This window comes from Vicugna pacos, chromosome 29 (assembly GCF_048564905.1).
Source record: "Vicugna pacos chromosome 29, VicPac4, whole genome shotgun sequence".
Classification (NCBI taxonomy): domain Eukaryota; kingdom Metazoa; phylum Chordata; class Mammalia; order Artiodactyla; family Camelidae; genus Vicugna; species Vicugna pacos.
The window spans coordinates 24,029,416-24,054,032 of NC_133015.1; the positions used below are offsets into that span (position 1 = coordinate 24,029,416).

Genomic DNA, 24,617 nt, shown 5'->3' on the forward strand with positions numbered 1-24,617 from the left:
CATGATAAAAACACTCAACAAACTAGAAATAGAAGGGGACTTCTGGAACGTGATAAAGGGCATCTATGAAAAACCAACAAAGAATATCATACTTCATGGTGAAATACTGAACATTTCCTCCTAAATCAGGAACAAGACAAGGGTGCCAGGTTTCATGACTTCTAGTCAACACTGTACTAGAAATTGTAGGTATGGTAATTGGGCAAGAAAAAGAAATTTTAAAAATCCAAATTGGAAAGGAATAAATAAAACTATCTCTATCCACAGACTATATGATCTGATCTATAGAAAATCCTAAAGAGTCCACAAAAAACTATTAGAGCTAATAAATAAATTCAGTAAAGTTACAGGATACTCAATCAACATACAAAAATCTGGCGCATTTCTATAATTAGTAATGAGCAATATGAAAAAGAAATTAAGACAATTCTATTTACAATAGCATCAAAAAATTCAGAATGATTATACCATGTGAAGGTATGTTTAATTTAAAAGTGAACGCAAAACAATAAAATAGCAAAACAACAACAAAAACAGCTCAGGCTCTCGACACAGTCACCTCTAAAACCACTTCTTACACATGCAAAATAGCAAGTCTTCACTTTTATTTTTACACCTTAGTGACTGTCAACACAAGAAAGAGCTTCTTTAAACACTGACTCTTACAGAAAGTATGGAAAGGACAGTTCCAACTAAACTATTAGTTTGGCTCCAAATGTACGTGGGCTAAGGACACAGGCTGTGGTAAACCGAACACCAGGATCACCCACAGGTGGGTGTCCTGTGAAGAGTCAGGATACTTCAGGACGCTGCCTTCTGGTTATGATCCTGTTCTCCGTCGCTACCCAGCTGAGAACAGCCCTCCAGCCGGCCAGCCATCTGTTGAGCAGACAGCACTAAGCCGCGCAGCCCCAGGCGCCGGCCTCATTTCAGGCCTGCCTTCCACTGCCGACTTTCTCTCTCTAGCTTTCCAGCCTGGCCCCGGGCTCGCTGCCTCATCTTTACTGCCTCTGTTTCTCCCCAGACCTTGATCCCAAGGTGTCTGGCCATGATCTAGTAACTTGACAACATCTTCGCCCACCTTTATTTGATCACTTATTTTTCCCATTTTTGACCGTGCTTTTGAGGCTTATCTGTAAGGGCCCCAGGCAGAAAGGTATGGCCCTTGTCCCTGACAGCCACACGTCTAGAAACAACAGGTGCTGGTCACCCACCATTTCTCTCCAGCTGTTGTCTCTTACTGTGTGCAGTCTGACTTGTGTTTAATCCGCTTGAGCAAAAACTGCCATGAATTACCTTCTACAAGATCTTCTACAAGACACGTGTTGCTACCTCAGGAAGCATCCCATTCAACAGACTGCACCCATTCCAGAGCACCCACTAGCTGTATCACTTACATCATCAGGCTTTACTCAGTTTTAATACTCACGGTAAACACGTCTTCGTGGCCGTCCTGAAATCGAGTTCCATGTGCTCCACAAAGGTATATGGGTGCTGAACTCCTGTGCCGTCCATATAGTATAATATAAATCTGTGAGCTGGTCCCTGCATCTGGCAAGTCACTGGTGACGATGGAAACCTTCCAGTTGCCACCTATAGAAGCACAGATAGCACGGAGCATTATAGCCACTGACGACAATGGAAGACGGAAGAGCGAGGAGAATTCCAGGAGGACAAGCTCGCTCCCCCCATCTCCCCCGGAAACGCGCTGCAGCACAGGGTTTAGACTTGGTCTTTAAAACAATAAAACTATTATGTCCTACAACGGAGCTGTGAGGGGATTTCCTAGAAGATCTTTACACTACCATTATCCTGTCATAGTTGGTCATGCCTAGACTCCAAGAGAGTCACTATGTAACTTCTCTCAAGTTCCAGCATTTGGACAAAACGTCTCAAATATTCTAGCTCTGACATATAATATGTGCATTCACAATTAAACCTTTTAAGATCTTTTGAGTTTAGATGTTTATTTTCCAAAATTAAAAATTATATAATAATTTATATAAACATAAAGATTAGAATCAGACAAGTTACGAGAAATTTCAGAAGTCATCTGGTACAATTTTTCACTTTTTAAGTATTCCTAATTAGTAGATTTTAAAATAATGTTTTTTCCACAAAAATAGATGTGTGGAACTGAGTTCCACAAATGTTAATTAAGTAAATTCCGTATCACCCAGCAACAAGTGAAAATAGTGCTGGAAAATGTATGCTTCCTGGTGAATACAACGGAGATGAACGAAACATCGTAACACACTGATGGGGGATGATATCGCGTCCTAGGATTTCAATTTAATTTTGCCAGGTTTCTTTGCAGTAAATATCAAGAGTTGACCAATAAGAAAGTAAAGTAATACGAAATTAGGGGAACACACTCAAGATTATACCAAAGAAGAAAGCGGGAGAGGCAGCAGAACCCAGAGCCGCAGGCGTAAGTGACACTCCACTCTGCAGACTGTGCCGTCCTCTCTCCCATTCTTGAACTGAGGTGTACTTCCCATCTTGATCATTCAGATCATAATCAGATTCTAGATTTAAATTTTACTTACATGGTACAATAAATATATGCTAAATGAATGTCCATTTTTTTAATCTACTTTAAAACGGAATTCTACACAGTAAAAAGCCATATTAGGCTACCAAATCATTTTGGTAGACAATCAGTAAATAAAAACATCATCTTAAAAAACTGAAAGAGATGGATAAGCTATCTTTGACGACGGCAGAAGTGGCTAACTTGCAATTATGAACTACAGAGCTGGGAAAGCCCCAGCTGCTTTCTGTAGACTAGCATGTTTGTTTGAATAAAGTGAAATAAAGCTCTTCAGCTTTTGCTTTCTTAGAAATGCAGCAAAGAGTGCAGGGGAGAATCAATACTTGCTAAATGTACAAGGACCAAATCAATAGGGAAAGAAATTGCATTTTCCAACAACTAACATGGAAAAGGATGAGAAGTATAGGAATAGAAATAAAGACGAGAATAATGAAATATGACATCTGTTTACCGTAGGTTTTGGCACTTCTTTAGGTCATTAAAACTTAACCTAGGAAGGGAGTGTTGTAAAAACTGGAGAAGAGTCTAAAGATCATGAAGCAAGACTCATCTTTTACTTCATAACTTCAATCAATCAATAGCCAACAAGTCACTGAGTCACTACTTGGTGTCCCGGGTGGTGGAAGGAGTACACGGAAGGCACAAAATGATGTCTTTGTCCTCCACTCGCCTGTTCTCCACGAGGCGATAAGGCCAACAGACCAAGAGGGAAGAAAAATCAGAACAGTCTTAATGTAAAATCTTGGTAAAGTGAGTCCAGGTCACAGAAAAGTTAACAAAATAAAAAAATTTTTTAAGTTAATTTTATAAAAAGAACTGACCAAAAAAACCCAACAGAAATTAAATAAAGAAGGCACAAAACCTTGTGCCATAATCTTTGTAAAGCAGAAGCCAAGAGAAGAGTGAGACAGAGATGTCAGGGGTTTACAGGGCACCCCCCGCCCAGCCTGCTCGGCACCGCGTAGGAGACAGAAGATGGGTACTTACGATTCTAAACCCTTCCTAATATCCATACCCTACTGGGCCTAATTTGAAAGGGTGGGCTGAAGGGGTGAGTACCTGGACTGGAGGAGAACAGGACGCAGGGAGTGAACCAACAGCTTGATGAAATACTCAAATTATCAAAACATACACAAAACAACTAGAAATTTTGAATAGCCCTTTATCTTCCAAGAAATAATAATTAATTTATAGTTAAATCTTTTTCACAAATAACTACAGGCCCAGATGGTGAATCTTCTTCCAAACCTTTAAGAAACAAAGGATGCCAATCCGACACAAACCCTTTGGAATACTTCCCAGCCCATCGTGTGAGACGAGCATCACTCTGATACCAAATTCAGACGAAGGCATAACAAGAAAACTACAGAGCAAGATGAACATATGTGGAAATCTTCTCAACAAAACACGAGGAAATCGAGTCAACCGCAACCTTTGGGTTTATCCCAGGAGTGCACGGCTTTTCAACACTTAGAGATCAATGCAAGTCACCACATTAGCAGAACAGAGGACCTGTGTCTGATCGCTTCAGTAGGTATCCGGAAAAAAAAAAAACTTGAAAAAATTAAATACCCATTCATGGTAGAAACTCATTACTGGAAAGGATGAAAATGAGGAACAGTCTTACCAGAAAGCGGAGTAAAGGCAGTTCTCGTTACAGCTGGCAGAGAACTCGGCGGAGTTGTGCTCTGTTACTCAGCGGTGGAAACAGAACTTACAAGCGATGAACTTAGACGTCTACCGGAGGAGCTTTCCAGTCGAAGTGTGGCAGGTGTGCCCTGCTCTCTCCTTGCTGCTTATGGTGAAATTTAAGAGGAAAGAGAAACAGAGGAAGGAACTGCTAAGTAAAAAGGAACCAGCCCTCGCTGATTTGGAAAATTCTCGATCTGTCCGCATATCTTGTTCTGGAAGCAGAGCCAAGGACAAGAAAACTATTTGCTCAAGAGATTAGGCATGTGGTTTAAGGATCCAGGCAGAAGCCGGGAGTGAAGATGGAGTTACCCAGGAAGGACGTGTGGGGACGTTTGTGTCTAGTGACGTGGGCCCCACAGCATCCACAGAAGACCAACAAGGTTCTCAAAAATTTTTATTCTAGCAGATGGAAAGGACAAAGATGGGACGAAATGAAGGAAGCATGACTCTCTGGGCCAAGACGGTGGTGCCGCTGCCCTGGTGGGCTGAGAGGGCAGGGCTGCCGCCCCGGGGAGCCGTGAGGAGCGGGGTGTTGCCCCAGCAGGGCCCAGAGAGCAAAGCAACAAAACCACAGAGAATTACTCTCAGGCCCTTAAATCTGATGGAATTTGCCAACCTGGGTTTCAGACTTGCTTGGGACATGTGACCCCCTTTCCCTTCTGACTTCTCCCTCCTGGAATGAGAGTGTCTAGTCCACGCACGTTCCACCGTTGTATCTGGGAGGCAGACAACTTGTCTTCTAGTTCCACGGGTCTGTGGGTGCTGAGGAATTTGGGCCCAGGATGGATTGTACCCAGTGTCTCACCCATACCTGATTTAGGTGATATCTTCAAAGACGGGAGTCCAAATTTTTTGAGAGGATTATATTTAAGTGATATTTTGGGCTTAAAGTTGATGCTGGAATGATCCAGACTTTGGGGCATGCTGGGATGTGGTAAGCGTACTTCACATAGGAGAAGGGCATGAATTTTCCAGGGCCAAAAGGAGAACTCTTGTGGGTTAAGCTGTGTCCCCAAAAAGATGTTCAACTCCTTATTCCTGCTCCCTGTGAATGTGACCTTATTTGGAAATAGCATCATTGCAGACATAACTAGTTAAGGTGAAGTCACACTTGACTAGGGCGGGATTAGTCAATGATGACTAGGTCTTTTAAAAAGACAAAACACACAGAGGCGGAAGGAGGGGGAATTCCAGGCAGAGACTGGAAATACCCAGCAGCAAGGCAAAGAACTCAGACTTCTAGCATTTAGAACTATGAGAGAATAAATTCTTATTTTTTTCAAGCCACCCTGATGATGTTAATTTGTTACAGCGGTCCTTGGACAGTAATTCAACAAGTGACTATATAAGCAAATTGTGTTACATAAATTAATACAACTCAGCACTTGATAAACGACTGACTACTGGTACACAGGAAAATCTGGATGAATATCAAGCTTTATGCTGATCAAAATCCTAGTCACAAAAGAGCATATGCTTTGTGACCCCACACAAGGAGCTCCAGGAAAGGTGGATTTATTTGTAGTCACATAAAACAAGTAAGTTCTTTCCTAGGGGCAGGGATGGTGAAAGTCTCTGCAAAAACGTGTGAAGAAACTCTCTGGGATGACAGAATTCTTCTGTCTTGACTGAAGTGGTGGTTACACAGGTGAACGCAACTGTCAACAGCATAGACCTAAAATATGTGCATTTATTTCTGTAAATTATACCTCAATACAATTGATTGTTTAAAACATTAAATAAAAAAAAAACTTGTAAAAGCCTTAACTAAAATGGTCAAGTTGAGGGGGGAACTGCCATACAAATGAAAAAGGACTAATTTCTTTCATTTGCAAACAGCTCACACAATTAATAAAACAAAACTAAACATGGACTCCACAATAGAAAAGTGGGCAAAACATGAATCAGCAATTCATTAAAACACACGCAAGCAGCAAAGAAACAGAAAGCATGCCAACTACATGCAGGCAAACCAAACCAGACCACCGCTCACGTGCCAGGTGGGCAAAGCCTCTCATTTCAGAATACCGGGCGCCGTGAGAGGCGCCTTCTCACCCCGTCTGGCATCGGCGTAGTCTCCTGTACCCTTTCTGAAGGGCAATTTGGCAAATCTATGAAAACTGACAATGCACATACCGTTTGACCCAACAGGCTCACTGCACAAATACACCCACAAAGAGGCCGAACTCTGTGCACTGGGGACGTTCTTCCAAAGACTCCTTGGAAGGGTGACTATTTGGACACAGCCGTGTGTCTTGTACTACACATGAGTCACCGAAATAATGAAACAGCCACATTGAAATGCTACACAACATAACACTTTTGAAAGAAAGACTAAAGCAAAATAAGGCACAGTTTGAATACTATATTCTCTACCCAAGTCTGTAAATAAAAAGGATGTCCCTAGATCCATTTACACAGGCTGACAAACGCATTTAAAATTTAAGGGGAAAAACTGAAACTGCCTTTGAGCAGAGCTCAGAAGCTGGAGCTGGGGAAAGGCTAACTTTGCATTTTATTTTGGTCTATTCTATTTGATTTTTATCATCTGCCATATGACTCTTACCTTCTTAAACAGGAAAATATGTAAAAGGGAAAATGGATGTAAGTGTAGTGATGAGCTGACTGTGCAGCACAGAGGAGGAGCGCTTCAGGAGCATCAGGACGAAGGAAACGTGTGTCTGGATTCTTCCAAAACAGCATGTTTTCAGCCTGTGACTCTACAAATCCTCTCTAGATTTATGCTTTATGTTTTCAGGGTCCTTACAATCACGTGCCAACTGTTCCTCCCAGTAAACTACAAACAAGTCACAGACCAAAAGTACATATATACTTTTTCAACAAAAGTCTTGCCTGTTCAATTTAAATACATATATATATATATATCTGACGACCTACCAGCAATGCCAAACAGGAAGAACAGAAACGTTCCTAGAAGTCAATGTGTGGGACTTGAAGCCCCGCAATAAACCGTGGACCTCTGGCCACAGAACGACGTGACTTTCCGACTAACTTGAACAGTGTCATTGCGAGGAGTCGAGAGCAGCAGAAAGAGAAGATCTCTGAGGGCCACGCAAAACCACCCAGACATCTGCACTTTGAAACGAAGTTTTAGATCAGGTAGCAACCTCTCCACTGCAGTTTCTTCATTCGGAAAATGGACATTACACACTCATGGTTTTTACGAGAGCGACACAAGGTAAAACTGGGTAAGCACATGGCACAGCGTTTGGTACTAAGTCACTTCATACGGGGAAGTTACTATTATCGGTGTCATCATGTAGAATTAACCTCTTTTCTACGGAGCCGACCATGCAGTCCCAGCAGGGGGCAGCATCACTCCCGAAGGAGGAACGCTGGCCCCTGGAGGGCAAGAAGCTTCAGTGTTACAGTGGTCCGCGGCTCTGCGACACTCAACCCTACTCAACAAGGTATTATTCCTTAGCACTCAGTTTCTCTCATTAATAGAAGGCAATAATGAAAAAAGAAACAGTTGAGGAGGAATAAATTAGGCTTATAAGTCACTTAAGCATTGCAAATAAATACTGCTATCAACTTCATAAATTTCAAAGAATAAAACGTCTACATAAATAAGAATTAATCCCCTGAAGTAGAAAATCAGAGCATTAGTGCCTGTCACTGTCCCCATACTGAGTGACTGCAATTGGGCCCCCACCATGGTAAGGACAGCAAGAGAGGGGCAGCCCCGGGACAGCGTGGCCGCTGGATGTCGGGGGTGTCCACAGGACATGCATGCTTGTGGGTGTTGGCCACATAGAAAACACAAGGGCTTGGGATTAAGCCACTGGAAAATGTGTTCCCAGCAAGGCAACGAGCAGAGGGCCGTGACCCAGCCCCCACTGTCTGAAGAAGATTGAAGGCGCCGTGTAACAAGGAGCCTCTGAGCAGAAGGAGGCGTAGAACTATTGGAAGAGAACCGTTTCTCTACTCGTGCCAGGAAAGCCTTTCTTTTCACTCTCTATCCCCTAAAGCAGCAAAATGCCAACGTGAGAGTCCAAGACAGAGAGGGACTGCCGCGCAGACGGGCAGGGTCCCGCGTGTGTCACTCTGCAGCATCCGCTGACACTGCCTTCGCACACTGCGCGGACCTGACTCCGGCGTCTTTTCATGTTATCCATGGCTACTTCCCCGGCTGTGTACTCGGCAGTGGCGGAAAATTCCATGCTAGGTACTCAGGGCTTTGGTCTCCAGCTGGTCGAGCAGAGTTTGAAGGAGAGGGAAACAAAGAACTCAGACTAACCAGAGCAATTTTGAAAGAGAACAAAGTTGGAAAATTTTGCACTGTTTCAAGGCTTATTATGAAGCTGCAGTAATGAAGACAACGTGTTTGGCATACAAGCAGTCACAGAGATCGATGAACTAAAACAGAGTGCAGAAATACTCCCCCACATGTATAGCTGAGTGATTGTCAACAAGAGTCTTGTCTACTCAATTCAAAGTATTTCAATGGGAAAAGGATAGTCTTCTCAACAAAGGATGATGGAATAATTGCATACCTGTATGAAATTAAGTGAAACTTGGCCCTTACCTACCACCATGTACAAAAAATAGGTTTAAGTGGGTCAAATAGACCAAAGGTAAGAACTAAAACTATAAAACTCATAAAATAAAATAAAATAAAACCTTGTTATTGGGCTATATTACACACATGTATCTTTAAAATGGGACATTGTTCAGCCACTAAAAAATGAAGGAATTTCTGCCATTTGTGACAACGTGGATGGACCTTGAGGGCACTGTGCTAAGTGAACTAAAATAGGCAGATAAAGACAAATACTGTGTGATCTCACTTACAGGTGGAATCTAAAAACACGGAACTTACAGAAATGGAGAGTAGAACAGCGGCTGCAGGGGCTGAAGGACGAGCAAAATGGGAAGATGTCAGTCAAAGGGTACAACTTCCAGGTGCAGGATGAGTAAGTTCTGGGGACCTAACTCTCAGCATGGCGACCACAGTTAACAATACTGAACGGAGCGCTTGAAAGTCGCTGTGAGGGCAGAGCGTTAACGTGCTCATCATGACGACAGCAGAACAGCCACAAGTGAGGCGGAGGATGTGTCAAGTACCCTCATGCGGCAAACGCTTCCCTTTATATGTGTGTATCAGATGACCACACTGAACACCATGAACTTACACAGTGTTATGTGTCATTCATATCTCAGTAAGGCGGGGAGAAAAAGAAAAACGAAAGATAAGACTTACTCACAAAAGGAAAGACAGGTAAATAATTTTTACTCTATTAACCTTTGTTGTTTTTGTTGTTGCTGTTATTGTTATGATCATCTCTGTGCATGAACCAGAAGGTAAAAATCGGTAAAGTATTGAAAATGCGTGTGTATAGAGGATAGGCTGACGCGGTATCCTTTAGGAAGAATTCCGATTATTAAAATCAGTCACTATATTCATTACGTTTAAAATCTGTGCTGATTACTGCTGACCCAGAACTACAGGCCCAACCACAGGACGCACAGATTTGCCTTAAACCATCACATACACTAAGACTGACCCCTCTTAGAGGGTTTGTTGTTGTGTTATTTAATTTTTAAAAAACTTTTTCAGTGATACACTGTTTCCTATTTAGGAATATTTGCTTAATAATTTAGCATTTAAGTCATTGGAAAACAAAGGCTTTGTCTGGAAAAATTGTGAAACATCTTGAAATGGACCCAAAAAATTACTGACTCCCTCCTCAAGCAGTCTAGGGCGCTACCCTGCTTTTCATTATCGTTGAGCGATCTTAAAATTCTGTGAATTGTAAAGCAAACAAAAAACAAACCTAATGATAACACAGATTATTCACGTTCAGACATATAAATTAGTTGTGTCCAATGGAATGTAACTAATCGTTGTCCTGGACAGACTCATGTTCGCTTCAGCATCCTTTTCCCCACTGTTGTGCGTGCGTGCGTGTGTACGTGTTATTTTAAATACTTCCACGAAAGAACCTCAGTCTCCCGCTGCTAAAACGACACGCTATCACCCACGATTTGGCACCAAGCAGGACTCAAGGTTAGTCACCTTCACCTTTATCAAGGGTCCCATGAATAAATGGTGGAATTACCACATTTCTTTTACATAGCTTAGCATCCATGGCGCTAAACACGTCTTCATTAGGAAACCACCACCTTGGTTAAAGCACATCAAGGGAATTAGCACTAATGGCTTAAAAAATTCACCCGCCCTGGGTCCGCGCGCCCCCACGCGGCCCCGCGCAGGGCCTCGAAAGCGGCCCCTCGAAGGCCCGAAGGCGCCCGCCTGCCGCCCAGGCGGGACCAGGGCGCCGCCGCGGGGACCGCGCCCCGCAGCCTGCTCTGCGTCCGGACGGGGCCCCTGGGGAGCGGCCCGACGGCTCCGAGAGAACACGGCGCCCCCCGCCCCGGCCTCGGAGCTCGGCCGTGCGGCGGCCCCGCTCCCCGCGCCCCTCCTCGGACCCACGGCCGGTTCTCCATCGCGGGCATTTAATTCACTTCCCCTCGGCTTGTGAACTTGAGCTCCTAACCGCGTATTTCCTTCGCCCTGAACGCTGCTGCCCCTCCGGACTGAAGACTGGGGCGCGGGGCCGGGGCGGGGCCTGCACAACTGGGCCCTGGCTCGCTGCACGCAGAGGCAGGCGGGCCCGGGACCGGCCCCCGGCTGGGCGCACGCCCCGCGCCGGGCTAGCCTCGCCCCCGAGCGCGCGGCCTCTGCCAGCGCGGGGCGCCGCCGCCACCTGGTGGACACGAGCGGTAACCGCACCTCCCGCCCCGCGTGGTCCCCTGAGCACCGCGGGGGGAATGCCGCCCTCCGCCCCAAGCACTTCACCCCTAGGGATAAAGCCAGGGCGGGGCAGGGTTCTTCAATTTCCCTAATGTTACATTTAGTCTCCTAAATCTCAGTGTTTCAGGATTTGTTTAAATCCAAGCCTTGTGAAAATAAAAACGGCCTTTGAGTTTTTTTTTAAAAAGTCATTTGCATAGACATTTTAAAGGACGATTGAAATACTGCTTCATAAAATACAAGGAACTTATTAGTTCTATCCCTCAGCGTCTCTGCGTGTCTTTCTTCATGTATGGATTCAAAGTTAGAAAGAGGTAAAGAGCGAGCACTCACAAGCATGTCTCATCCACCCGACACGCATTTACCGCGTCCCCGGTGACGCGCTGGATCTGGGGAGCAGACATGGGTAAGCTGTGGCCCCCACCTCTGAACGTGTTCACTTGAAGGAAGTACACGGCGCAGTCAGGCATTACTCATTCACGTACGTCCCTCCCAGTTTCATCTGGGGCCCAGGGCACTGCCTGATGCAGAATTACATATCCACATGCCGCTGCACGCCACATTCTTCTAAGAACTCCTGGTTGCTATCAGTGATTTGCTCAGTCTCCTTGGTACATCTAAATACCACTCCTTCCAAATTAAAAAGAAAAATAATTCCCTTGTCTCTCTGCTCTGGGGAGAATGCTAATAATTTTTAAATCATTTTACTTTCTTCCTCACGTGAAAAGAATAAAAATGTAGTAAAAAGAGCACTGACTTTCAAGACAAAGAACTGGGTTGAAATCTCGACATACCTGTCACCACTGACGGAAGTACTTTACCCCCCTGCTGCTAGGTTCTCTCACCCATAAAAAGGGAACAAAGCTAAACTCAGTGTCATGAGGAAGGATTACATATAAAAAGCCGTAAGATTACTGCAGTCCCTGGTATACAGTAAGCACAACATTAATGTTAATTCTTCTCCCCTTTGCATTACAGGCAGACCTGGGAGATACTGCAGGTTCAATTTTAGAGCGCTGCAATAAAACAAGTATCACAATAAAGCGAGTCATGTTAACTCAGGGCCTTCCCTGTGCCCCTAAGTTATATTCACACTGTAGCCTATTAAGTATGTAATAGCATGATGTCTAAAAAATATCGTACACGCCGTAATTTTTAAATAAAAAACAAAAAACAATTGCAATAATAACATCAAAGATCACTGATCACAATTACCATAACAAATATTAATAATGAAGTCTGAAACATTGCAAGAATTACCTGAACATGACAGACACAAAGTGAGCAAACGAGGTGGGATGTGGCTGATGGACTTGGGCAAAGTAAGGTTGCCACAAACCTTCAATTTGTAAAAAAAAAACAAAAAAAACAAAAAAAACAAAAAAAAAAACTATCTGCAAAGTGCAATAAAGCTAAGTGCATGTATTTCTCCACAATTTCAGCCCTTTTATTTCACCAAAATTTCTCACTGCTCATAGACGGTTACAGAACATTACACCTTCCATATTTCAGTCAGAAGAGTGCATCACTTACTGAAGGAAAAAATCATACTCTATGTAGAAGTCGCCTTCATCTGGTTAAATAAATAGCAACTCATAATTTTTTATGGACTTATGACTCATGCTGAATTGAAACCAAAGGCATTCTTTATGTAAGTAATTGCTTTTAGTTCCCCAATGCCAAATTTATGCTGTTTTAGCACCTCCATGTGTTGCTCCAAATACTAATTTTTCTGCTTTGAGTCAGTTCCAGATAAGACACTGATTTCAACATTTTATGACTTGTTTCTATACTATCACATAGTCACGAAGAACAAGGAATCTTAAAAGATCCCCTGGCTAAGTCCCAAGCAAACTACCACAAGTATTCAAAAGAGACAATCTACGCTTCAGAGTCTAATCAAATTTATTTATCTGTCTAAGCAACATGTTTTTATTCACACCTAAAGTTTTTATTAATGCAGGTGGACACAGAAATCTGTCAAATTCCTCTTCACAGTAGTTCTTTTTCAATTTTGAGAATTTCAAGGTCACTTTTCTCTTTTCCTTCCCAAGTTAAATCATCCAGTTCCTTTCATTTTTCTTCACAGAGCAGGCCTTAAACTTCGCCATTTGTTTCTGACCTATCTGAATTTCTTGACATTTTACTAATGTTTTTAAAAGATTCTAATTTCTAGGCAAAGTCCTGGAGAGCCAGCTTAGTAGTAGAACATCCCTTTTATCCAGTCAGAGGGAAAATGGTGAGTCCTGTCCCATGGAAATGCTTGCGAGCTCATTAGACGGATGTTGTGAGAAAACTAGATTCAACACGTTCGGCCTAAAAAACTTAAGGTCGTTGTGGAGACCTTACCATCATATGTTTATCAAGTCACCGGTTAAAATTAGTAAGTGAAGGAATTTGAGGCTATGTCTATTCCACTAATTCACCAATACGTATATTCAATACATACTTTGCACTAAGCTGACAAGATTTAAAAAAGAGGGGAAAAAATATACAATTCCTGTCCTCGGGGCATCTATGATGTCCTAGGAGAAAAATAACAGAAACAGGAAATTACACATGTTCAAGAAAAAAACACGCAGGAGCCTCGGAAATAGCAGAACAGGAACTGAGTCTGTGATTGTCGGGAAAATGAAGAACACAGGAATGATTAGAGTCAAATCGGAGTATCCAATGGCAGGATTTCCAGGGTACACTCCTTTGAGGAAGTGGTTAATTCTCAGAGGTTTTTCTAATCCACATCCATCCCATGTGCCTCATCTTTCTATAAGTAAAAAACACACTAACGAAGAAAGGCTGTGTTGATATTGAAATTCTAAATCTTGTTCAGCACAGCTTTCAAGATCAGTCCAATTTAATGGTTTTCCTCCTCCCAAATAACAAGATTTTCATCTTCAAAAATATAAAATATTTCTAACCTATTTCTGTTGCTAATATCTAAGGATGTCTCAACTTGACAAAATAGGAAGGCTTGGCCAAGAGTTTCAAAGGAGAAATGATAGTTATTTTCTCTTACTACTTGGTTGAGATTTGTTCTTGAGCTCTGGTATCTGTTATTTAATAAGTTGTTATTCTCATCAACTACTTCAAAAATTTCATTTGTCTGATTGCTGGGATCTTGTGTATTTGAATTCACAACACCCACAACTAACAATGTGTGCAAGAAATTCTTTAAATACGGTTGAAATTTATTTAAATTATTTTCTTCCTCTAAGTCCAAGAAGTTAATTCTCTTTAATTTTCTTCTTTTATCCATCAAGCCAAATGTGTTACTGAAATAAAGCCAATCCAATGTGCTGCCAATGGCATCATCAGTAAATGCTCTCCTACCACTTGCTTTACTGTTCTCATCTCTGAACATGTTTTTGTTTGACTGCAGTAAATATGGGTGTATTTTCATCCACAATTGGAGACTCAGGGAATTTTCAATATCAGAATCTTTGCAATATGCAAATCCTCGGTGTTCCTCATTTACAGGCTGGATAGTAACAGTTAGTATCGGGCAATGCTGACCACAAATAGTATAGAGTCTGTCCAAAGAGTCACCTTCTTGAAGTGCCCCATGGATTACACTGTTACCAGGCGATGGCTGGTTTTTAACAGCACCATCAGAGACAGGGTGGACTTTGTTACCAGCTGATGTAAAGACATGAGTGGCAGCTGTGACTACTCTTTCTGACCTGTGATTACCCTTGTCCTCTGCATGGTGATTCGGTATTCTCTCCTTAGCACAAGTTTTATCTTGAACATCTAGCAAGTCCTCAGGAAAAGGCTCAGAGTCGCTACAATGAGGCATGTTAAAGTAACTGCACCTCAGCTCAGGAGGCTGAGTCAATTCCTCCAATTCTGAAGAGGACAGTTCAACCATGTCTGGGCCTGGGGCCAAATTTCCAAAATGTGAATACAGTACCTCACTGCTATTATTATCAAGCAGAGTATCCACTGATGTGGTGTCTGCATTGCCACATATGCCAGAATTTTCAAGAGATGATATTCTTAGCAAGTGATTTTCTTTCAGGAGCCACCTGCCTTTGTCAATCAGTACTCCCTCATCTCTGTGCCTGAAGGTTCTGTCATGATCATCTTGTTCTGTACCATGTTTCACAACGTCTTCCTCATGATAATTGGCCCTCACGTCATTAAAATCACATTTATCTTGCCTTTCATCCTGAAATTTCTGCAACACAGATGAATTACTAGATACCTGTTCAGAAGAGGCAAATGACCGACCTTCAGAACCACAAAGACCTACTTTCCCAGCACACTGAAATTCCACAGAATTGTAAGGACACACCTGAGCTGTGTGTGGAGACCCAGGAAAAAAAGATGGCTTCATAATCTCTGCTTTACCATAAAGCTTTTCTATTGTCCGCTTAACAAATCCCTTATTATATTCTTTCTCTGGGGCCATCTCCTCACCACTGTCACTGGGGCCATCACTGGATGTTTTATATGACCGTTCAGTCTCGCTGTCTTGTCTATAATCTGACCAATCAGAAGTCACTGGACTTTTGAAGCCATTTTTAAAATTAAGAGGAGACTCTGCAAAACTTTCCATTTCCATGCTTTTCACCATCTCTTTTACTCTCATTTTAGTTTCTCCTTCACTGAGCTCCTTTTCAGTATTTTGCTTAGAATCATAGCAAAATACTAAGGATGGTGGTGTTGCCAGCCTCTTACTGACTGTCTCACAAATTACGCCATTCCTTCTTTCCTCCTCTGTAACATTCCTGCTAGAGACTTCGATCAATTCCAGATTTTTACCAGCCTCTAACTCCTTCCAGATCGATTCTTCAGTAACTTGCTCTCCTGAATGTATCTTTATGTTCAAGATACCAGGGTTCCACTTTTCTAACTCTTCAAGAGATTCCAATTCTGAAATGTTTCTTTCACTTGATGTCATGCTGCTGGTTACCGAGCCTGGTTCTTCAGAAGTCTTTGATTCTTCTTTATCAAAAGATGTATCTGTGTTTTTATGCTGAAATTTCTTTAATGAACAGTTTTTACATTCATCCAGAGAATTATGTTCCCTATCAAGTTCTGGTTCAGTTGCACTTTGGGAAGAAACACAGTGACTTAAATTACTGATATTTTGGTGTGACACCAATATATCAAAGCCATCTTTACACCCAGAGTCTGCCAAAATATTTAGGTCTTTGTGAACTTCATCAACTCTTTCCAACTCTTCAGTCAATTCCAAATTATCAGTATATGTGTTTTCTTTGGAATTTAAAACATTACTGGTATTGCAGACTTTGAAGGGAATGCAGGCCTCATCAACTGGGCAAGCTGTCTCATAGACATAGTTTTCCTCATGAGCACAAGCCTTATGAGAAGACACAGCATCAGTAAGCAAACAGACCTCTCCCAGGAAACAAGCCTCATTTATGGAAGTCTGATCTGTGGTGCAGCCATCACTAGGGGAAAAATTATCACTGAGGTTACAAGTCTCTTCTGGAGGACAAGTCTTACTCACAGTGCACATCTCACGTGGAGAGCAAGTCACCTCTGAAACACAGACTTCAGAGACGCAGTCCTCACTGGCAGAATAGCATCCATCTAAAGAGATTTCCTGTGTCTCCTCATTTTCAGTGCACCTAGGAACTATCTGAAGGTTGGGTATAGAACAATTTTCAGAAAGACCTATTGGAACCATGTCCTGTTCTTTTTCAGTGAGTCCCATGTGATTTGTGGTTGATTCCACTAAACTGGCAACAGCAGCCTTCAAGTCATCAGCCTCCTCTGTGACAGCAATGTGCTTTAGAACCTCCAACAATGCAAGTATTTCTGAAGTTCTGCTGGTAGTCTTGTGAGCATCATCTTGACAGAAGCTATTCATACCTCCCTTCAGGTGTAGCACCAGGAGCCAAGCTAGAAGAACATTCGTGGATGAACTACATATTGGAGAAGGGAAGGGGACATCTGCAAGTGAACCTGGCATTTGAACAACTCCATTCTGAGTCTTGTGAACACTAGGAACTAAAGCTTGCAGTTGGTGAAGCAACCCGACTGATAAGAGGTCTTTGGGGGTGTCCTCTTCCATGAGATCGACTTGAATGGCAGCCTCTGCACTTTGCCCTTTTGTAGCTAGCTTTACATCTTTGTAAGCAAAGCTTACCTCTGGTCCTGACTTTTCAGCAGATACCTGACTTTTAGTATTATGACCATAAATAGCTGACTGTGGCAAAGTACAATATTCACGAAGGGAAAGACAGTAAGCGTCATTCAGAGATTCAATCTGGTTCTTACAGAGATCTTTCGTAAGTTCTTCACTGGTGTCTTTGTCTAAAGATGCACCTACCTCTCTACCTAGGTTATCTCCTGTCAAACTCGCATTTTTCGTTATGTGCTTATTACTTTCCAGGACAAAATTATTTCCTTTTCCAGGACTTGTACGGGAATTATTTCTTGGAAAACCACTGTTGTTACAACGTACCACACTCCTTTGCTTTTTGAATACTGGGACCGATTTTCCAGGTTGCAAAGCTGAATGTGGATTTATGTTCTGCAACCATCTCTGTACATAATTTTGAACTGAATGACTGGTAATATCATCAGGAAAAACAGCTTTTTTCAAAGAACCTAAGGAATTTGCCCTGGTTGTAACATGCTGTTTGCTAACAATAGTATCTGATTTCAACTTATCCCCTTTTTGTTTTTTCTGGCTTCTTAAACTTATGTGTGAATTATTAACTTTTGAAACTAAACTCTTCTTTGTTGTTCCTCTCAAATACCAAGATGCTATTTCTGCTTGGGCCTGTGGTCCACAAAAACCATTGGGGTTTTGCTCAAGGAAATTAAGCACATGAAATAAATTCTGATTTTCAAAAGTATTTTTGCAGTATCTAAATTTATTGTGGGAAAGTACTTCATCTCCTTGACCAATTTCTCTTTTTGTAGGTCCTCCTAAACTAACTTTGTTCAGTGGTCTGGATTTCCTTTTGGTTAAAAGTCCTTGAAACTTAGGATTATGAATAGTATTTAATTTATTTCTATGAAAATTCTTGGAATTCACAGGATTATTACTTTTGGAACAAAAATAATTTGATTCAATAACCATATCACTTGCATGGAGGTCTTTCTCACAAAGTAGCTCTCCTTTAAAGCGACTATGTGAATCCTGCAATATGGTTTCCTGTGAAATTCTACCTCTTGTATTTATTCTCTTACTCTTCCTGAGGATTCCTTTACTTGCACTCTCCCCACCTTGATGCCTGGAATTTATCACATGCTGCTCAGATTTCATCTTCTTTTTGATGGCAGCAGATGATGAAATCTGCTTTTCATTTTCTGGAAGTTCTGTTAAACCACACTGAGAAAATTCATTAATTAGCTTGTCAATTCTTGTGGTGACAGTAGAGGATCCTACTGAAACTGAGGTCTTGGAAATAGTTTTGTCAGTTTCAGAGTTGTCCTCTGAAGGATGAGTTGCATCTGCTAAGAAAGGACTGAATCTATCATTGGTGTTACCACCAGTTCTTAAATTCCTGATACTAGTTTTGTTGTCTGATGTTACACTATCAACTGTACCTTCCTCCACACTTGAGTTTTCTGATGTAGTCTGCAGCAAGCCATTGTTATGGGACATCTCTAACAGCTTCTGACTTGTAATTTCTACCACACCAGCGCTTATGGCACTCGACTTGAGCAGTCTGCTTTCCTTTCTTCTTTCTAAAGATGATTCTACCTGCTCATTGTTATCAACTTGAACAAGTACTGGTCTGTTGGATACTGATGACATTTTACTGCAGGAATGTGTGAACATGTGATACTCAGATTTGTTTTCCCCATCTTTCCTTTCTTCACTATAGGAAAACTGTCCAATCACTTTCTCTTGAACTTCAGTTTCAGATACCAAGGTCACACTCCCTATCACAGATTTCTTTTGTCTCATTCTCCTTGGTCTAGGTGTAGGGGGCCTATAAAAATGATGCTTCGCTTGATCCTGAGTTCCTTGGATGGCATTTGTGTCCATAGCAGCATTCTCCCAACTGGCAGAATCACAAGTTTCAGCCTCTTGATCCGTCATTTGAGTGTTTATCTCCTCTGCCAAACTGCCCTCTTGATTATTGCCTTTCTCCAGAGGTGAGACATCTGCAGACAATGAACATGCTGTAATCTTTAAACCAGATGATCGATCATCTGTTCTCCCTGGAAAACTTATCTCACTCTTTCCATCATTATTAGAAAGATCAGCTCTATTGACAGTGGTTGTCCATTTTATGGTTTCCTCCTCTTTTATCTTGAATCGAACTTTCATTTCAACTGTCATAGTGCCATCTTGATTAAAAATAATTGATTTCTCAACATCATCTTCAGAAGGATATATGAATAAATTCTGAGAATCATTTTTTTCTAAGGCCAAGTAATTTTCAGAAGCAAAAGAATGTTCTGAATAGCAATCATTACTCTGCATTTTGTCAGAAGAAACAGAATAAATCTGGGATCTTGGGCTTGAAGGCACCTGTGTGCTCACTTTCAAAATTTTAAAAGGAAAAGATGCGCCACATTAAAATATAATGTGGAAGGTAGAGAAGTTATAAATATCCAATAGAAGAGGTAGCAAAGAAAGAAAAGAAAAAAATAAATCATTAGTGTGAAAAATACCGTATTTTCTAAATTTCATAGTAAGATGTTATTAATAAGTTTCTCACTTCTATGTATTCATCGGTTTTTTAGCTCATTGTAATATCTGGAACATTTCTACACACTACTCTTTAAAAAGGAACTTACAATTTTACTTCAATGAGGAAGTTCACAAATTTTTAATTTTAACGAGTTTAACAAGGCAATTTTAATAAGGAAAGTATAAAGTAGAAACTGCTAAGAATTCTAGCAAAAATTAAGAGATTTTCATGGGGTTTTGTTTTGTTATTTTATTTTGTTTACCATTACTGAAATTGGAGTCTAACCAAGTGCTGCTTACCTATTAGGATAAGCAAGTAATAATTTATGTTGGCATTAATTTTCCCATCTGTGCATATCCAAGAGAGATTATTATATAGCAATATGAAAGCAAAAACATTTTTAGAATTTATTTTTAAAGCTAGATTAATCTAGTAATAATTATTAATTGAGCATCCATTTTGTATAACCAGTACACTTGATTTAATATCAATAACAAAAGGAAATAAAGCTACTCATAGACCCAGATATCTACGTAATTTTTTAATGTTTATCTCTAGTGGTAACTCTGGCACTCATGCTTCCTAAATTCAATCAAATTCATATTAGTAGTAGTTTGTATAGATGTGCACATGCTTACTACCAATTAAATATTTTAAAGTTTCAGAGTAGGCCTAGAGATGTTTTCTTTTATTTTTGGTATACTTTCACTAACATTATAAATGAAAATGTCTCATTCACAATTTTTTAAAAGTAAAACTCAGCAAAACCCTCAGATTCCCTGACACCATGAAAAATCATACTCAGCAACTCATATCAGACAGAAGATAATAAACCCATTTTCGTAAAATGCCTACAAAACAGAAACACTAATAATTATCTGTTAAGTATATTCATGAAATAACTAAGTAACAACAATAACTGAGATTCACCCATTTTAGCAATAAATAGAGGAATTAAAACAACTTAAAATGTGTATTATTCCATGTTTAAATGAAATAAAAACTAAAATTTAAGTATAAAAGGTAGTAAGTACTTTCGCATAGAGCTAAAATACTGAGTACAATGAATAATGAGATTAGCCACGCAAGGAGAATTTACAGCCTATCCCACACTCCTGGGTGTTGAGGGCCTCCTCCTCCCATATCCAAAAGATAATGTCACATTGCATGGCATTTCCTAAGGAATTATCAACCTAGAGTACAGTTAACCAGCATGAGCTGGCTAAATAAACCTCTTTTTTTTTTAATAAATAAAAAGTGGATCTAAGGGCCTGTGATTTTTACTGGAGTAACTTCGGAAAGTAGAGCATGTATGCAGTTAGAGATTTTTAAAAATATGTACATCAACTAACCTGAGCTCAACCATGATACTGCACAGCATTATTTAGAGAAAATTCTGTACCTACCAGAGTACCGCTTAGACATATGCCATAGGGTTCCTCTCCCACTCTGATTTTTTCTCTAGGTACTACTTGCAAAGATTAAAAAACATACTTCATCAATTTAAACAGATACACCATTTATTAACTTGAAAAAAATCTTTAAAAGAAAAATTATTAGATAATCTCTATGACTCTTTCCAGCTATAAATATAACCAATTTCTGTTCAGAACGTTTCTGATCCCCTCGTTTTCTGTAATGAAGGAAACTGGTCATTTAAGATAAATTTTTTTGTTGCTGCTGGTGAGGTTAAAAATCTCAGGGCTAAAAATAAAGGCTATATATTTAAGTGACTTACTCTTTCTGCTTTCTGACCTAGCATTTCCCTTGGGATGCACACGATGAGAGATCCCTGGTAATCTAGCAGGAAGCAAGTACTTCTGGAGGTCATAATTTCCTGGTTTAAATGGCTCCCTTCCTGCTGCCACCACAGCTCCAGAGCTCAGGATCACAGCCTGGAGACTGGGAACCTAGAAAAAAAACCAGAGTATGGTCCTTACGTGAGCAACACGAAGTTTTGTTCTTTCCGTACAGTGAGTTTACAACTGAGTTAATTCAACCACCTCCTGGACTTGAGCGAGAGAATCAGGAAGCCAAGCATTTGTTAGGCACTAATGATGTATATAAAACGACTAAGTACGGGGTGGTGGGGGAGGGGCTTAGACCATACCCTTACTCAGCCTCCAGCTGGCGGAGACTGACCGGTCTTCCTCCATCAGAACCACAGAGCTCTTTAACAGGACGTAGTGCTGCCCGTCTTCCCCACCCAAGGATCCAGCTGAGAAAGGGCCTGCAGGACACGCCAGGCTGGCAAGGGACCACTGTGGACATGCTGTCCCCTGCAGGGGACTCTCCCCGGCCCGTCAGCTGGTCCCAGAAGATGCCTGGCCACTCCTTCCCAAGAAGTGTTGACGAGACTAGATTCTGCGCCAACCCGTCTACAACTCCGGGCTCGGGGAGGGAGTGTGAGGGCGGAGAGGCCTCGGGCCCACGCCCCGTCAGTGTCGCTCGCGGCAACCGAGAGAGCAGCCACTCCAGCGAGCCAGCGCCCGCCCACGAGCGCGGGGGCGCGCACGCTCGCACGCACGCACGCGGGAAGAGCCTTCCTTGCCCAGGGCCGCCACCGCGACCCTCGCCGCCACGGCGCAGACAGGAGGAGCCCGCCGAAGTGCTCACCTTCCGCCCGTCCGTGGCGTACAGCTTGGTCACCGGGCGCTGCATGACCTCCGTCAGGTGCTGCAGAAAGACCTCGAAGCTCTGCGTGACCCGCCTGCTCAGCACCACCGCGCGCCGCGTCTTCGGGTCGCCGTTCCTGAAGACCAGGAGCCTGCGCGGCGCGCGCAGCATGCCGGGAGCGGCGGGGGCGGGGGCGCGCTGCGCGTGCGCGCTGAGGGCCCGGCTGCTGAGCCATGGCCGCGGGCGCCGGCGGGCCTTGTCCAGGTCCACCGGCTGCACCTTCCTGCCGTGGGAGCACAGGTACGACTGGCCGTCCTCCAGCTCCTCCAGGCGCGTGATGCTGTGCCTTCCCCGAGGGGTGCTGATGTTCCTCACCCCGAACGGCAGGGGCACCTTCCCCGACAAGTTATCCAGCAAAGCATCGAACGTCTTGAAAGAGCGGGGGTTCACCACCACCCGGACGCCCGCAAACTGCGGGTCTCCGCTCTTGTAGAAGCTGATCCTTTTGGCCACGACAGGCTGAGCGACGCGCAGCTGGCGAGAGGAAGGAGCCTGACCTTCGGAAGAAGTCCGACGGATCATGGCAAAGCTAGTGGAGAGCGTTCCGCTCATGTTGATCGAGACCTGGAGGCGGAAGAAAATTGTTCATCTTCACAGCAACGCACCACGTGCGAAAGCCAGCTGGTTATAGTTGTAGGTACCCAGGCTCTTCCTAGGATTTCATTCATTCATCTATACATTCATTATACCACCTATTTTGAAAGGTAGGTTTCAAGGGCTTACAATGAAGTCACAAAAGAAACAATTAAATAAGGGTAGATATAATTGAAAGATAAAAACAATCTAAAGACAATTATAAAAGCCTAGGTAGGTAAATTATATACACCCATGGAAAACTATACAAGCCGTTAAAAATGGCTGTAGTTCTGTATTGGCACAGAAAACTGATCATGAGCTATTACTAAGTGAAAAGGCAGCTTACAGAATACACACACTATGCCATTGCCAATGTATATAATATTTATTACACTAGCAGAAGAAAGTCCGAAGTATACACAGCCCAGCGTTGATGGTGGTTATCACTGATGGCAGAGCTATGGATAATATTTGTGTTTTTCATACATTATCAAATTTTGTGGATCTTTAACAAGTATTATTGAACAATTTTCTAAAAAATAACGAAGGAGACACAAATCAGAAACCATCCAATGAGAAGAGTAAAGAGAGTTTTGTAATTGATCGATTTAGTTCTGCATGTCCTGGCAGTCAGGGAAAAGGGAGGAAACAGAAAAAGTTTATAAAAGTTCAGATTGTCTGTTGGATGGAATCAAATGAGTTCATCTGGAGGAAACTATTTCCTGACATTAAATTCTAGAAGCAATGTGTCACATATATCCTTAAATAAGGGCCATATTCAGATGGTTCCATTACAGATTGTAGAAAATGCAGGTAAATTATCTAGCACACTAGTAGGCCTACTTTAGGAAACACTGCACTAAGCAAGTATTTTTGGAATGAATGACAGCATTGCTGTGGGCCGCTGAAAATGGTGCAGTCTGGTTACTGCTCCCACTAGTGGTTCTAAAATGAAAACTTCAGGAGGGAATTTAAGAGCCATTTTCAGCCAGTCGCTGAGGTGTCCCACTTCCTAACTGAAACCGGAGTCTGATTAACAAGTGAGAAGCTAGTGGGAGGGTTTATCCGATACCTAGCTGCTTTTCCATTTGTAGCGTATTGTGGCTATTTTCTGTTGTTTTAAATCAATGTAATTATCAGTGTCTTTTGACAGAGTAAGAGCGCCCTGCAGCCTTGAAGACAAACTAAACAAGCTAAATGAATGTGATCAGTGTTAAGAGATGAAAAAGGCATATCTGTCATTATAAATCAGCTATAAATCTGGCCCAAATCACCTACTTAAATGTTTGCAAGCTGTTATCTAAGACACTTCATTTATCTCCAATACAATTTGCGAATCTTATTTATATATAAAGAAAATGCATTCAAAGATCAGCTGAGAAATTAGATGTGTCTCCTCTTCTCTCTCCCCAAGCAGTTTAAAGTAATTATAATACTTAAGACAATAAAGCTGCTGTAGCAGGCATGCGCATCAGGAGTTGGGGAATCCAGCTTTGCGGTGGAGTCAGCAAAACCTCAGTCTCTCCTCACCCTCGGCTGATAAGCTGTGGTCTGACCTGATAAGCTGTGCCCCACCGCTGAGTCTCAGGCCCTCACCAACTGTTAAGAGGGAGGAAATCCTTCAGTGTTTAAACAAAAGACTTCAGAACTCAGTAACTCCGGTTACTTTCTAGGCTGGTTTTCTTACATATTTATTTGAGAATTTTTTACATGG

The 24,617-nt window shown here is 42.0% G+C and overlaps 1 protein-coding gene across 3 annotated transcripts in view; it reads right to left on the reverse strand.

Annotated features, from left to right (window-relative positions):
• RP1 (RP1 axonemal microtubule associated) overlaps positions 1-22,879 on the reverse strand; it is a 147,113-nt gene extending 124,234 nt beyond the window's left edge. The window contains exons 1-4 of one of the 3 annotated variants that reach the window (XM_072951968.1): positions 22,268-22,879; positions 21,390-21,561; positions 16,314-19,499; positions 12,912-16,232 (exon numbers count right to left, since the gene is read on the reverse strand). In XM_072951968.1, the coding sequence (XP_072808069.1) occupies positions 13,879-16,232; positions 16,314-19,499; positions 21,390-21,561; positions 22,268-22,879 (6,324 nt within the window). In that variant the 3' untranslated portion in view covers positions 12,912-13,878. Of the gene's footprint in view, positions 1-1,429; positions 1,594-12,911; positions 19,500-21,389; positions 21,562-22,267 lie in introns of those variants that run through there. The other 2 variants (XM_072951969.1, XM_072951967.1) reach the window with 2 other exon arrangements.
• Positions 22,880-24,617: the final 1,738 nt, after the last annotated feature.